The following is a 12,201-nucleotide window of genomic DNA, read 5'->3' as shown; positions in this document are numbered from 1 at the left end:
CTCTAACTGAAGACCCATCTCTAGCATAATGTGCAAAAAATATAATAAGATCTTGGGAAGTACAAGTTCTCAGTTCACTTCAGGTACTCCACAAATGTTGCTAGTAATCCTTTTATTGAAACTGTTAGATTACAATGCTACCCAGGGAGCAGGGTAGGAACGGTCCACCAATATATTTCCACTAGAGAGCATTTATGGTGTAACACAGTAGTGGTTCTAGTCAGTGAAGAACAATGAAATCCCCACTTCTTCAACAAGTAGAATAAACAACCTGTAATAATGTATTTTCCAAAAGTGAAGCAAGCAGCCATGCTTCCTTGCTGTCCACAACTGGAGACTGGTGACGGAAAACAACCACATAACTGCTTTCCATTCAGTCCCTCCTCAAAACAACTGCCATGATAGTGTGCATGGTTTCATAAACAAAAGGCAGTGGTTATCTTACAAAATGAACTGTTCAAACCTACAACCAGATGTTCAATAGCTTCGTGCTCTACACAAGGTAACGAAATGGTTACTTACCGTTAGTTCCTTGTTTGCAGTGGTATAGCATAGTTGGATGGTCTGGACTATCCATCGTGCAATTGTTGCCTTTGTAACAGGCGTCCATGTTTTAGTATGTGAGCAGGCAACAAACAGTTTGCTTTAACGAGTTTGTTCTGTTTTCTGTATATAGTATAGTACAGTAGTGCCCTCCTTACATCCAGGGTACGGAGGCTTCTTTCCCCTTTTGTTTTTGGGTCTTTGAAGAAGACCGGAAAGAGAATACTTTGATTTAGGTGATATTTGGATATCACGTTTGGTAGGAATTGTGGGTTAGTTTTTAAAATAACCTTGTCCTTGTGGATTAGCATGTATGGTTCTGGTATGGTTAGTGCTTGTAACTCACTCGCTCTCCGTAAGGATGTGATGACAATAAGAAATGCTGTCTTAAAAGTGATGTGTTTGAGGTCTTCCTTATGCATGAGTTCAAATGGTTTGTCATAGGTCCTGTGAGCACAGTATTTAAGCTCCACATAGGGACCTGAGCCGATCTAGGGGGCGCAATTCTTTTAGACCCCTCTAGGAACCGTTTTATGACAGGTCTTCTGAAAAAGCTTGTGCATGAGTTTTCTCTGGTGTTAAGCTACGATGGCAGCGAGATGTACCGTTATGCTTGAGTAGTTGATGTGACTGTCAAGAAGGTGGGTTAGATATATGATCACCATTTCCTGTGTATTGATCGAGTTCATTTGGTTGTTAGCTGTGCTCCAAATAGTGTACCGCTTCCATTTTGTGGCATAGCATTTTGTTGTAGTTAGTCTTCTTGCCTCCCCTAGAATCTCCATTGTTCGTTGAGGTGGCCAAACTCTACGTATTTAGGTGCCAGGCTGCTAGGCGTAGCGTTGTTGGCTCCGGGTGAAAGATTTGGCCCTGTTCCATTGTTAGTAGGTCCTGGTCTGTTCTGATTGTCACTTGGACAGTTCTAGAAGACTTGAATACCATGTTTGTCTGGCCCAATGTGGGGAAATGAGAATTAGGTTTGTCCCTGGTTGTCTTGCTTTTTCCAGAACACTTTGTATTAGAGGTATTGGTGGAAATGCATATGCAAATGTCCTTGACAAATCTAGTGACAGGGCATTCCCTTTTGACAGGTGGTGAGGCAGCTTCGAGGCAAAGAACTCTAATTTCTTGTTCTGTATTGTCGCAAATAGAGTTTGAAGATGTATTGTACTGTTTTGTGCTTCAGTTTCCACTTGTGGGAGCAGTTGTTCTGTCTGCTGAGAAGATCTGCTGTAGTGTTGTATACTCCCAGTAGATGTATTGTTTGCAGATTGATCCTTTGAGAACTTGCCCATTGTAAAATCTGTTGTGTTAGCTTGCTTAGCGGAAATGATTTCGTACCTCCCTGTTTGTTGAGGTACAACATTGTGGTGGTGTTGTCCGTTTGAATCAAGACAGTCTTTGTGCGAATGCGTTTCTGGAACGCTTTCAATGCTAGGAACAATGTTTTCATTTCCAAGTAATTGATGCGTTTTATGGAGTCGAGGTTGTTCCTCTGACCTTGTACCTTCAGTTGTTTGAGGTGCACTCCCCATCCGTTGAGGGATGCATCCATAGTGATTGTCACGAAGGAGTTGGGTTTTTGGAAGGTCTCCCCTGTGCTATGTTTTTGGCTGCCCAGCATTGTATTTCTGTTTGCAGCCTGTGCATACCAAGCACTAAATCCTCCCAACTCCCTGTGGCTTGTGGCCAGTTCTTGGTAAGCCATTCCTGGAAGAGGCGCATATGTAGGCGGGCATGAGGAATGAGTGGGATGCATGACTTCATCATGCCCATGAGTTTCATAACTCTTCTCACTGTCTGAGATTGACCCTTCTAGTAGAGGGAGGTTTCCCGTTTGATTGCTTTTATTCTCTTTTGAGTAGGGTAACCCCGTGCGAGTTGTGAGTTTAGTCTTGCATCTAAGAAAGTCTTTTTCTTTTCTGGTTTTATGGAGGATTTCTTGTGATTTATTGAGAATCCTAATCCTTGGAGCGTGTGGATTGTTGTTTGAACATGGCTAAGATATGTTGTTTTGTGTTTGCCATTATGAGCCAGTTGTCCAGGTAAGGGTAGACGTGCATGCCATCCTTTTGCCGGTGTGCAGAGACTGTGGCTAGGCATTGGTGAATACCTGTGGTGCTGATTTTATCCAGAGAGGGAGTACCTTGAAGTGGTAGTGCGTTCCCTTGTGAAGGAACCCCATGATGATCAGGAGCCGGTCTTATAGGATGGCGTGCAGGGGATGTACACCATGCGTGGACTATTGGACTGCCCTGTGGTCAATGCTCACTGGATGTGACAAAGGACGAAGAGAAGGACATTAAAGAGGAAAGTTTTAATGCGCTGCGCGTGTGTCATGGCACACAAAGGGATGGAATGATAAGAGTGGACATGGGTTGAACAGTTTGAGGCCCCTATAACAAGGGTCCAATGCAGAGGGCAAGGGATCTAATGTTAGAGGAAGCAACATCAGAGGGTGTGGGAATAAGATGCTCCATAGCTGAAGGGTGTCATGTGATGACGCCATAGGAGGTGCAAAGAGAATCAACATTATAGGATGTTGAAGTGAGCCTCTAATTTATGGTGAATGTGAAGAGGGGAAGCACTGTGCACAGGGTGAGCTTTTAATGTGATGCTATTGTACCTTGGTGCACAGAAGGGAGCAAGTACACAGGATGAGTCTATTCCTGTGATGTTGTTCTGTTTCATGGGTTTAGTTTAGCAATGTGATGCTCCTGTCACAAGCTTGTTGCACCACACACAGTGACAGCGTAGGGTGGAAGAAACAAACAATGTCACTTTGCAATATTTAGAACAAGATAATCATCATCTTTTGAGAACAGCTAGCGCCCACGAGCAAAAACAAAACACGAGTGCAACGCGAAAAAGAAGACGTGGCTAAATAAAAGAGTGGACTATAGAAAATAAAAAACTTTGCAATTTTGTTTGTCCAGTGGGACACTTTTTGCCAGTCATGCCTTTTGTTTGCAGGGCACTGGAAATTAAAAATAACAAAATAGTACCTCTATCTCAACGGGAGCAGCGGAGGGGCACTGACTAAGTTGGATCAACCAGTGCTTGGTCCCTGCCCCACAGAAAGGAACGGAAAATTATGACAGGCCTGCCTTGACGAATTACTAGGCTGTAATGAAGAGTGCCATGCAAATCAACAAATGGTAAGCCACAAGCAGGTTCCAAGCCTTTATAAACAACAACAGTCTTGCAAGAGAGACGCATGTGTTAGCGCATGCACCCGCAGGCTCGACTCCAAAAAAGGAAATGTTAGTTACTTGTAGTCCTAGTTCTGCATTGAAAGAATCCTCAATAATAAACGTAGAATATTCCCACACACATGTGGGGAAAAAGGAACACTGAATATAACAGTCAATCTGTAGTTGGAGGTAGGCGCCTCAACATCCATATTATGTTGTTACCTCCATAATTCGCAAGTCAGGCTTGCTTTTACTACATTTTTCTTGTGTAGAAATAACTTTTTGATAGGAGTAAGACCACATTGAGGCACCTAACTGAAAGGAATGCGTTACATTTTCCAAAATAACCTGCAGCCAACATGCAGAGAAAGAGAAAAATGAAGGTGAAAAAGATGCCAGTCGGTTCAAAAGTGCAGAATTTGCAAGTAAACCTGACTGTTGCTCTTTTGACGGTCACCAGGAAAAACCCAGTTTGATTATGGGAAATTATCCAAGAATGTAAATTAACAAAAGATCCAATGCTAGAGAACAAACAATTTATTTAAGTCATACACCTGTGTTCCTCCCAGGTCCCTCCTCAATGCCTCCTTTAGTGTATGACATTACATTCTTCTTAAGACATATGCATGGTGATTTGAGTGCGGCAAATGGTTACCTATTTACCCTGTGCCACATCGGGGCTGTCTATTACTTCCAATGCATTCTGGACCATAATAGTGTCATTACAGTGCTTTCCTGCAGAGCTGTGGCTATGTGCTGGATGACTGCAGAACTAAAAGCATGCCTAAGGAAACACCATCAGAAATACCATGGAGGTCACTAGGCAGTCACATTTTTATTTACCTGCGCAGCAGTGGTTTATCATCTTCTGTGAAGAAACTAACTGCCTTCCCTTTATGCCCTGCTCTTCCGGTACGACCTGCCAGAACAAAGAAAGGATTACCACATTGTTTTGTATTCTGTGCAAACTTAAACTTTCTATAGGCAAAATAAAAAGTTGCTACATAGTATTTTAAAAAACAAAGAGCACTGCAACCCGAAAATTCATATATTGCCTCAAGCAGGAACTGTGAAGGACCCTAAGTTACAAAGTGAACTGAAACTATCTAAAAAAAATACAAAACATCATGAAGCAGAAATTAATTCAAACCAAACTGCTTGTAGAGCTATCCTGGAGGAAAATAATATAATGATATATTATTTTCTGGGTGCCTCACAAAACATGAGGAAACCACTTTGCCCATTGGTTAAAATATCTTGGTTTGCAGCATCCAAACAATGTAATATCTGCTGCATTCTGTATGTCCTGATATACACCCTTAAACATGGCCTTCTCTCGGGAACATGATTATATTTAGGTGCCCCTTTACACTCAATTGGACTTTTAACAACCATGGAACATCCTTTCTGGGAGACAATTTTAAAAATATACACCATTTCCACCCCTGCTTTGCACTTCCTCCCGGTATGTTAAGATAATATTTATTAAAAATAGAAGATCAGTTTTGACTAATGTTTTATTTCATTCAGTAGCACCTGCTTACCTATGCGATGAATGTACTCCACCGAACTGGTTGGGAAATCATAATTAATCACCATATTTACACCTTTAAAGTCAATACCTCGGGCCAACAGTGCGGTGCAGATAAGGACCCAAATCTTTCCTGCTCTAAAGCTCTGAATCACATTATCTCTCTACAGAAAAAACAAAAAATTGTTATTTGCAGTTTTACTGATAGAAGTTATGAGAACCAACATAATTACATCTTGAATATAATGCATGTAAAACAAAATGAACACTCACTAAACGTAATGGGTGTCCCTTCAGAAGAACGCCAAGTGTTGCTTAGGAGTCAGACAAAGTTCTTGTTGTACCTGATGGTTTTATCTCCAGTGGGGTACACCGAGTGATCCTAAGTTCAATCTATACCCAACCAGTGTCTGTGGGTGGGAATGGAGAAATTGCCTTTTCTTTATATAGCCCTCACTCACTCTAGTAGTGACATGCTTCATCATCGGGCTCACCCCAACTCCTAAAAGTCGGGTTGGCTCTACCATGTTTCAGGGAGCACTTATGAAAAGGTGTAAGGGGGCGTAACTATAAAGATAAAACTCCTCACCCATTCCTAAAGTAGCCTTTATTAGTGGAGTGGGAGGGAAGATTAAAAACACTATATTAGAGTATATTAGGATGTGAGGGGTACCTATAGTCACACAAATATCAAGGTTACCTCCTCACCAGGACACTGCCTCGCCACGACTCCGTGGTATTTAAACAAAGCGGTGTGCTTTCCACCATTGTAGGAGACACACATAGTCTGGAGGACACTTCTATACTTTCCCATAAGGGTGGATCCCTTTGTTTTTTGATAACAAGAACTTTGTCTGAAACCTAAGCAACACTTGGCGTTCTTCTAAAGGGACACCCATTACAGTTAGTGAGTATTAAATAGGGAGGATATGTCCCTTCTTACCTCGTGGTTGAGGACCTCTCTACCCTTCTTGGGCCCTCCTTTGTCCATAATTGTTTGATACAAACAAACTGAATAGCCTACTTGATTTTTGTGTGATATATGGCCAAACCTAAACAAAGAGCTTCATTTTACATCAGACTGTGGGATCCTATTCTTCTTGAACTAATCACAAAATACCCTAATATTCCACAAACAACAAGCTCTGATCACCAACCCAGAAATCTAACGACCTATTTAAACTTAGCGCATGTCCTACTAGCCCAATACACTACGTTTTTTCTTAGTCGGAAAGAACACAAGAACGCTGTAAGGGAATAAATGCGCCCTCTAAGATTGCCATAGTCAGAAATGTAAGCTACACATCAACCTGTATGAAAACTGGAAGATAACGATTCAATCCTTGGATATCAAACTACAGATCTTCTGATACCCTGAAGAATCTTTCAGTTTTCATCACGTCTATGAATGGGAACAGTGAGTACGTCTAGTATCTCTACTGATTCCAACATTACTTGCTCTCCACATCCCGTGAAACAGAAGAAATACCTGGCGCCAACTAGAAAGGTGCAGCCCTTCCTTTCTGAAACGGACTTTAGAATAGCTGTTGAACTGATGATGAAGCCTTGCTGGAAGAGATTCATAGAGCAGCTTTTCTTGTCAAATTGTCCTCATCAAATACCTTTGCACATATGATAGAGCCACTCCGTGACCTACACTGGCTTCTTCTACAGGAACACATCCCATTAAAAAAGCTTTCATCATCTAAGGCTATAAAACACCACCCTATCTTGCTACCAAGAACTCAGGTGGAACCCTGACAACGTGCAGCATTTCCACACAGGAAACTTTAGGAGCTAAATACAAGATGCCACGCTTATTCATGCAATGTAGACAAAATGGTACACCACCTCTGTTGATATCCTACAGGAAAACGGACATCTCCAGTTCAAGGAAGAGGGGGAAATTCACCACTTCAAGCAAAATCTTGAGTCTTCACGGATGAACTCTCTGAAGTGCAAACTTCCCCTAGTCCACCACCCCCTTACAACACTCCTCTCTCCTGTCTGAGGCACCCAAATGTAATGCAATCCTATATAGTGCTGCATTGCTTTCATACGAATTTTGTGGCTTAAAAATGCAATAAAGACATAATTTTACAAATCACGGCCTCAGAAAACTGTGACCTGATCTATATACACAAACCTCAGTTGTATGAGAGAATATAGATGCACATCGATATTTACCCAACATGCAAAAACATCTGCTTGCACAGGACAATCCATACAATGCATCTAGTTCTCTCTTACAACATCAAAGTAATCAACTTAGTAGCACAGATATGTACATGTTAAGAACAATCAAAAATCACTTTTCCGCATAAATATTGTGCATGTACTCACTGCAAGCCAACCTTAACTAGTACAGGCTTTCAAAAATCTTTCCAGCTGCAGCATTAATAATATGTCCAGCAATTAAGTTGTTGCGTAACTGGTTCAATTAACACATTTTCTGGTTGTGAGTGGTTGTCTTTAACAGTTCTGCGACAGGTTACACATTAAAATACCTGTGCCCCCAGATCACTTCTACTGGTTAATGGAGCATATCGATCATACTAAGCAAATGAAAAGTATTTTTTTTAATTCAAGTAGATAAAACTATCTGGAAGAAACAACACATTTCCTACCTGCTGCTGGGTTCGATCTGCATGGATAACATCAACATTGATGCCTTCGTATATAAGTTCATGGAAAAGCTCTTTTGCCCTTTCAATGGACTGCACAAATACCAGTACTGGAGGTGTAAATCCCTAAGAAAAGAAAGCAGACTGCATGAGAGGTTTTCAAAATGTTCTTGAGAAAACGGCCCCCGTTTTTGGAGGATGAGTTTATTTTCTTTCTTTTTGTGAATGTCTAGCTAATGGCTGAAGTATGCTGGCCCCTCCGGATTGCTGTGGTGAGCGGAAGCAAAGGGTGCATAATAATGTAGAAGACCAATGGATGAACACCACGGACACGGACCAAAAGCCCTGACGTATATTATATACCATTTAAAAAACCTTTGTCACATTTAAAAATCATTAGTCTGGTGAGTCAACGCAAACAATAAGAAAGGCCAGACTTAAAACGCAAGACATGGCAATTTGAGGACTAATGATTCAGGACTACGTTTATGTGTGAAGTTTCTTCTGTTAGTTATTGATAACCAGGATGAACGTCACGAGTAGCAGTACTAAAGATTAAAAAAAAAGTATCATCGATGACAGTCATTAAACAAACTAGATGGCGGGTACCCAGCAGACCTTGCAATTGGACTATTGATTCTGCAGAAAGAATGATCTGAGTCAACCCTATGAGCAGAAGTGGGAGGTTGGGCGGAGGTGGACACTATTAACAATTATATGATGGAGAAAGGGCATTACTGATGTTTGGGAAGAGCAAAGCATAGAAGCTGAACGTAGAGGCCGCCTGAAGGGAACATCTGCTAGCCTTACGACACAGAAACGGAGGGATTTACTCAAGAATTGCACAGAGGGTGGGAGGAGCTACGCTAGCAACCAAGATGGCCGCGTAAGCTCCCGGCTCCGCCGACCTCCGCCAGCAGCTCGAATATCCTGCCTTCAATCCTGACTTCACACCTGATTCCCCTGTTTATGAAGTTTTACTGCTTCTAACGGTGCAATCCCAAATTTTCTACCTCATCGGGCGACGAAGATACGCCGTGTCTCCATTCTCGGCCTAACATCGCATGGAAGCCGGGACCTCGATTTCTAACCTATCCGGTCTGGAAGTGATCAACAACGGCCGTGAGACCTGGTCTGAGCCCGGTCTCCCGAAGTGTGCCGTGAATTGTTGCTTTTTGGTGACGGTCCTGTGATCGATCTACACTGAGGACACGCCAGCGTGTTCCACCGGATGCCGTGGTGGGGGTCTGGTGCCCGAAGACCTTGCTGACCCCCCGGGGTCGACGGGACGGGGCCCTCGCTGACGGCAAAGGTGTGTTCTGCTATACAAGGAGCGCCCACTGTTTGACATCTGACTTGCGTGGCCTGTTACCCCGGAGTAGCCGGCCTCTGGGGTTCAAATCCGGCTCTGCCGCCTACTGAGAGGGGACGGAGCGGATGGAAGGCACGCCATCGCTGCGGGCCGTCATGGCCACCATTGAGGCGCTCCATTCGCATACTAGCGCTGTGTTCCGGACACTGATCGTGAAAGTGGACGGTATCCTGGAACCGGAGGATGACTCTTTGCTGAGTTCTCCGCTGGCTGTTGTACCAGCGGTGCACCGAACGTCTGGACTCAAGGTCCCTATGCAGATACCGGATTTCCTGAGCCCTGGCGGTTCCGAATCAACGACTCTCAAGCCTGTGCTTAATGCCAGAGTCTCCTGTTCAATTCTGTTTCCTTATGCTATATCTATGAACGGTCTCCAGTGTGGTACCAAGTTCTTCAGTGACTTTTTGGAAAACGTGCTGTTCCTGGAAGCATTTCATTGTTTTATTCGTGAACATTTATCCTGCATGCGACTCTACTGCACTGACGAGAACTTTAATGGACGCTTTGCCTTTTTTCTCAAGATGGCGGCTCGAGGGAAGGAGACTCTTAAGGAAGATCGTACTGGCCAGGGCTGAACTTTACGGCTTCGATCCGATATTATAGTTTTCAGCAATGCCGGGGTTGTGCCTATAGTGTAACGGGAGTTGGGTGGCTATTGACTATACTCCCCAGACTGGTTTGTATATTATTGCTGAATCGGCAGTCCTTTATTCAACAGAACTGCTGAGGCAAATAGCTGACAAAGACCAGACAGCAGCGCTTGTGTTACTTGACTTAAGCGCAGCTTTTGATACTGTGTCACACTCCACGCTGCTGTCACGTCTATCAGAGATCGGAGTTGAAGGAGATGCATATGAGTGGCTAAAGTCATTTTTGGAAAATAGAAGTTTCCAAATTCACTGCCCGCCATTCAAGTCTACTCCCAGACAGCTGAAGCACGGGATTCCACAGGGCTCAAGTTTGAGCCCTACCTTGTTCAACCTGTACATGGAACCCCTTGCACGTATAGTTGAGTCCTTCGGTGTTAATATTATAACTTATGCCGATGATACGCAACTGATGATCACACTCAGTCAAGATGGTGAGGAGACAGCTATCAACTTTTCAGCCTGTCTTTCAGCTGTAGCGAGCTGGATGAACAACAACTGTCTGCGTCTGAATGGAGACAAGACTGAGGTGTTGCTCATTGGTAAGGCTCCTTCAGCGTGGTCATCAGACTGGTGGCCAGCAGAACTTGGTCAGACCCCTGTCCCTACGGATTCAGCCAAGAATTTGGGAATGATACTAGATACCAAACTTTCGTATGTGAAGCATATCGAAAAGGTTACTGGCAAATGTTACGCAGTCCTCAAAATCCTGCGTAAGGTCCTGGACCTAGTACCGATGAGCTCAAGGAAATCCCTTGTCTATGCCTTAGTCACCCCCCATCTTGACTATGGCAATGCCCTACTTATAGGGCTGAGCCAAAAAGGTTTGAGACAACTACAAAGAGTCCAGAATATGGCTGCCCGCCTAGTTCTCAACCTCCCACGCAGAGCTTCAGGGAAAGATGCATTATCCAAATTGCACTGGCTTCCTATAAAGGAACGTATACTTTTCAAGGCCATGTGCATTTCCCATCGAATTGCACAAGGGAAAGGACCTCCTTATCTGAACAAGCTCCTCAACATCCACCGCCCAAAACGTCACTTAAGGTCACTGGGCAGCATGCTGTTTTCAGTTCCTCGCATTTTTAAAGCCAAAATGGGCGGGCGTTCATTTTGTTACTTAGCGGCCTCCTATTGGAATAGACTGCCCCTTGAATTACGGATGGAACCCTCCGAGAGGAGATTCCGTATGAAACTTAAGACGCATCTCTTCCCTATAGATTAGTGGTCTGTGTCGTGTTAGAGATTCTACTGGTTTGGCTGGTCTGATGGTTTAATGATGGAGTTCTATAGCGCGGGGACACTGTTCAGTGTAACCAGGCGCTCAATAAATGGTTTTATTATTTATTATTATTATTAATGTTGGCTTTTATTGCGTCTGGGGGTGGTCGCTGTTGGCGGGGGGCACGGGAGACCGGGAGTGTGTTTGGTTTCTCCTCCTCCACTTTTTCTCTCTTTCCCTTCTTTTAGGGTAGCTCTTGGGCGACAGGCACGCTGCTAGTGGGGTTAGGCCGTAGCCATTGCAGGGGTGCAGGGTGGGGGGTTAGGGGAGGTTTTTTTTTTTTTTCCCTTTGTTTTGTTCTATGGCCCTTTTTGTCTTTCCTTTTTCCTTTTACAAGAAGTGGGATGTTTATTCTTCACGGATCCTTTCTTGCTCGGGTGTCTATACTGGCTTTAATTATCCTGTATCATTGCGGATGGGGGAGGATGTGGCGGGGTTGTTTTCGATCGTATGATAAACTGTTTATTCTTCCTAACTGTTGTGTATAGTCGCGATTTACCGTGGGCTCCTTATGATGATTCTTGTATGTATAATTCCCCCGCCTGTCCCTTTCCCGCATTGTACTGTTTGACACCTGATATTTGTAATGCCTACTCTTGTCTTACTGTTAAAATAAAAAAAAAATAAAAAAAAAAAAAGAATTGCACAGAGGATCAGTGACAGGATTTGGAATATTATCTCATACTGAGACATTACTGTGTTAAAAACAGAATTAAAGTACCGTTTGGATGAGCTCTCTCATTGCCAGCAGTTTTCCTGTCTCAGCCCCAACAAACAAAAGTTGCTGTTCTACCGTCTCCACTGCTGAGTTTCTAAAGATAAAATGGAAATAAATGCAAGTTAAGAAGTACATATTGCACTGCAGATTTTTAAATCTCCTTGAAACACACAAAAATGCCCAGCTTTTTGTAATATATGATGGTTTACTGCAACACAGTTACATTTTTACCATTAAAAGAGTCCAGAACAATGTTCTCCAATTTGAAAAGTTTATTCAGCAAACTTCAG

The 12,201-nt window shown here is 43.2% G+C and overlaps 1 protein-coding gene across 2 annotated transcripts in view; it reads right to left on the bottom strand.

The window, feature by feature from the left end:
• DDX52 (DExD-box helicase 52) overlaps positions 1-12,201 on the bottom strand; it is a 114,738-nt gene that overhangs the window by 20,102 nt on the left and 82,435 nt on the right. For both annotated transcript variants that reach the window (XM_078679772.1, XM_078679773.1), the window contains exons 9-12: positions 11,915-12,005; positions 7,896-8,018; positions 5,282-5,432; positions 4,581-4,656 (exon numbers count right to left, since the gene is read on the bottom strand). In XM_078679772.1, the coding sequence (XP_078535898.1) occupies positions 4,581-4,656; positions 5,282-5,432; positions 7,896-8,018; positions 11,915-12,005 (441 nt within the window). The remainder of the gene's footprint in view (positions 1-4,580; positions 4,657-5,281; positions 5,433-7,895; positions 8,019-11,914; positions 12,006-12,201) is intronic.

This window comes from Lissotriton helveticus, chromosome 3_1 (assembly GCF_964261635.1).
Source record: "Lissotriton helveticus chromosome 3_1, aLisHel1.1, whole genome shotgun sequence".
Taxonomy (NCBI): Eukaryota; Metazoa; Chordata; class Amphibia; order Caudata; family Salamandridae; genus Lissotriton; species Lissotriton helveticus.
This window is presented reverse-complemented; position numbering and strand designations above follow the sequence as displayed.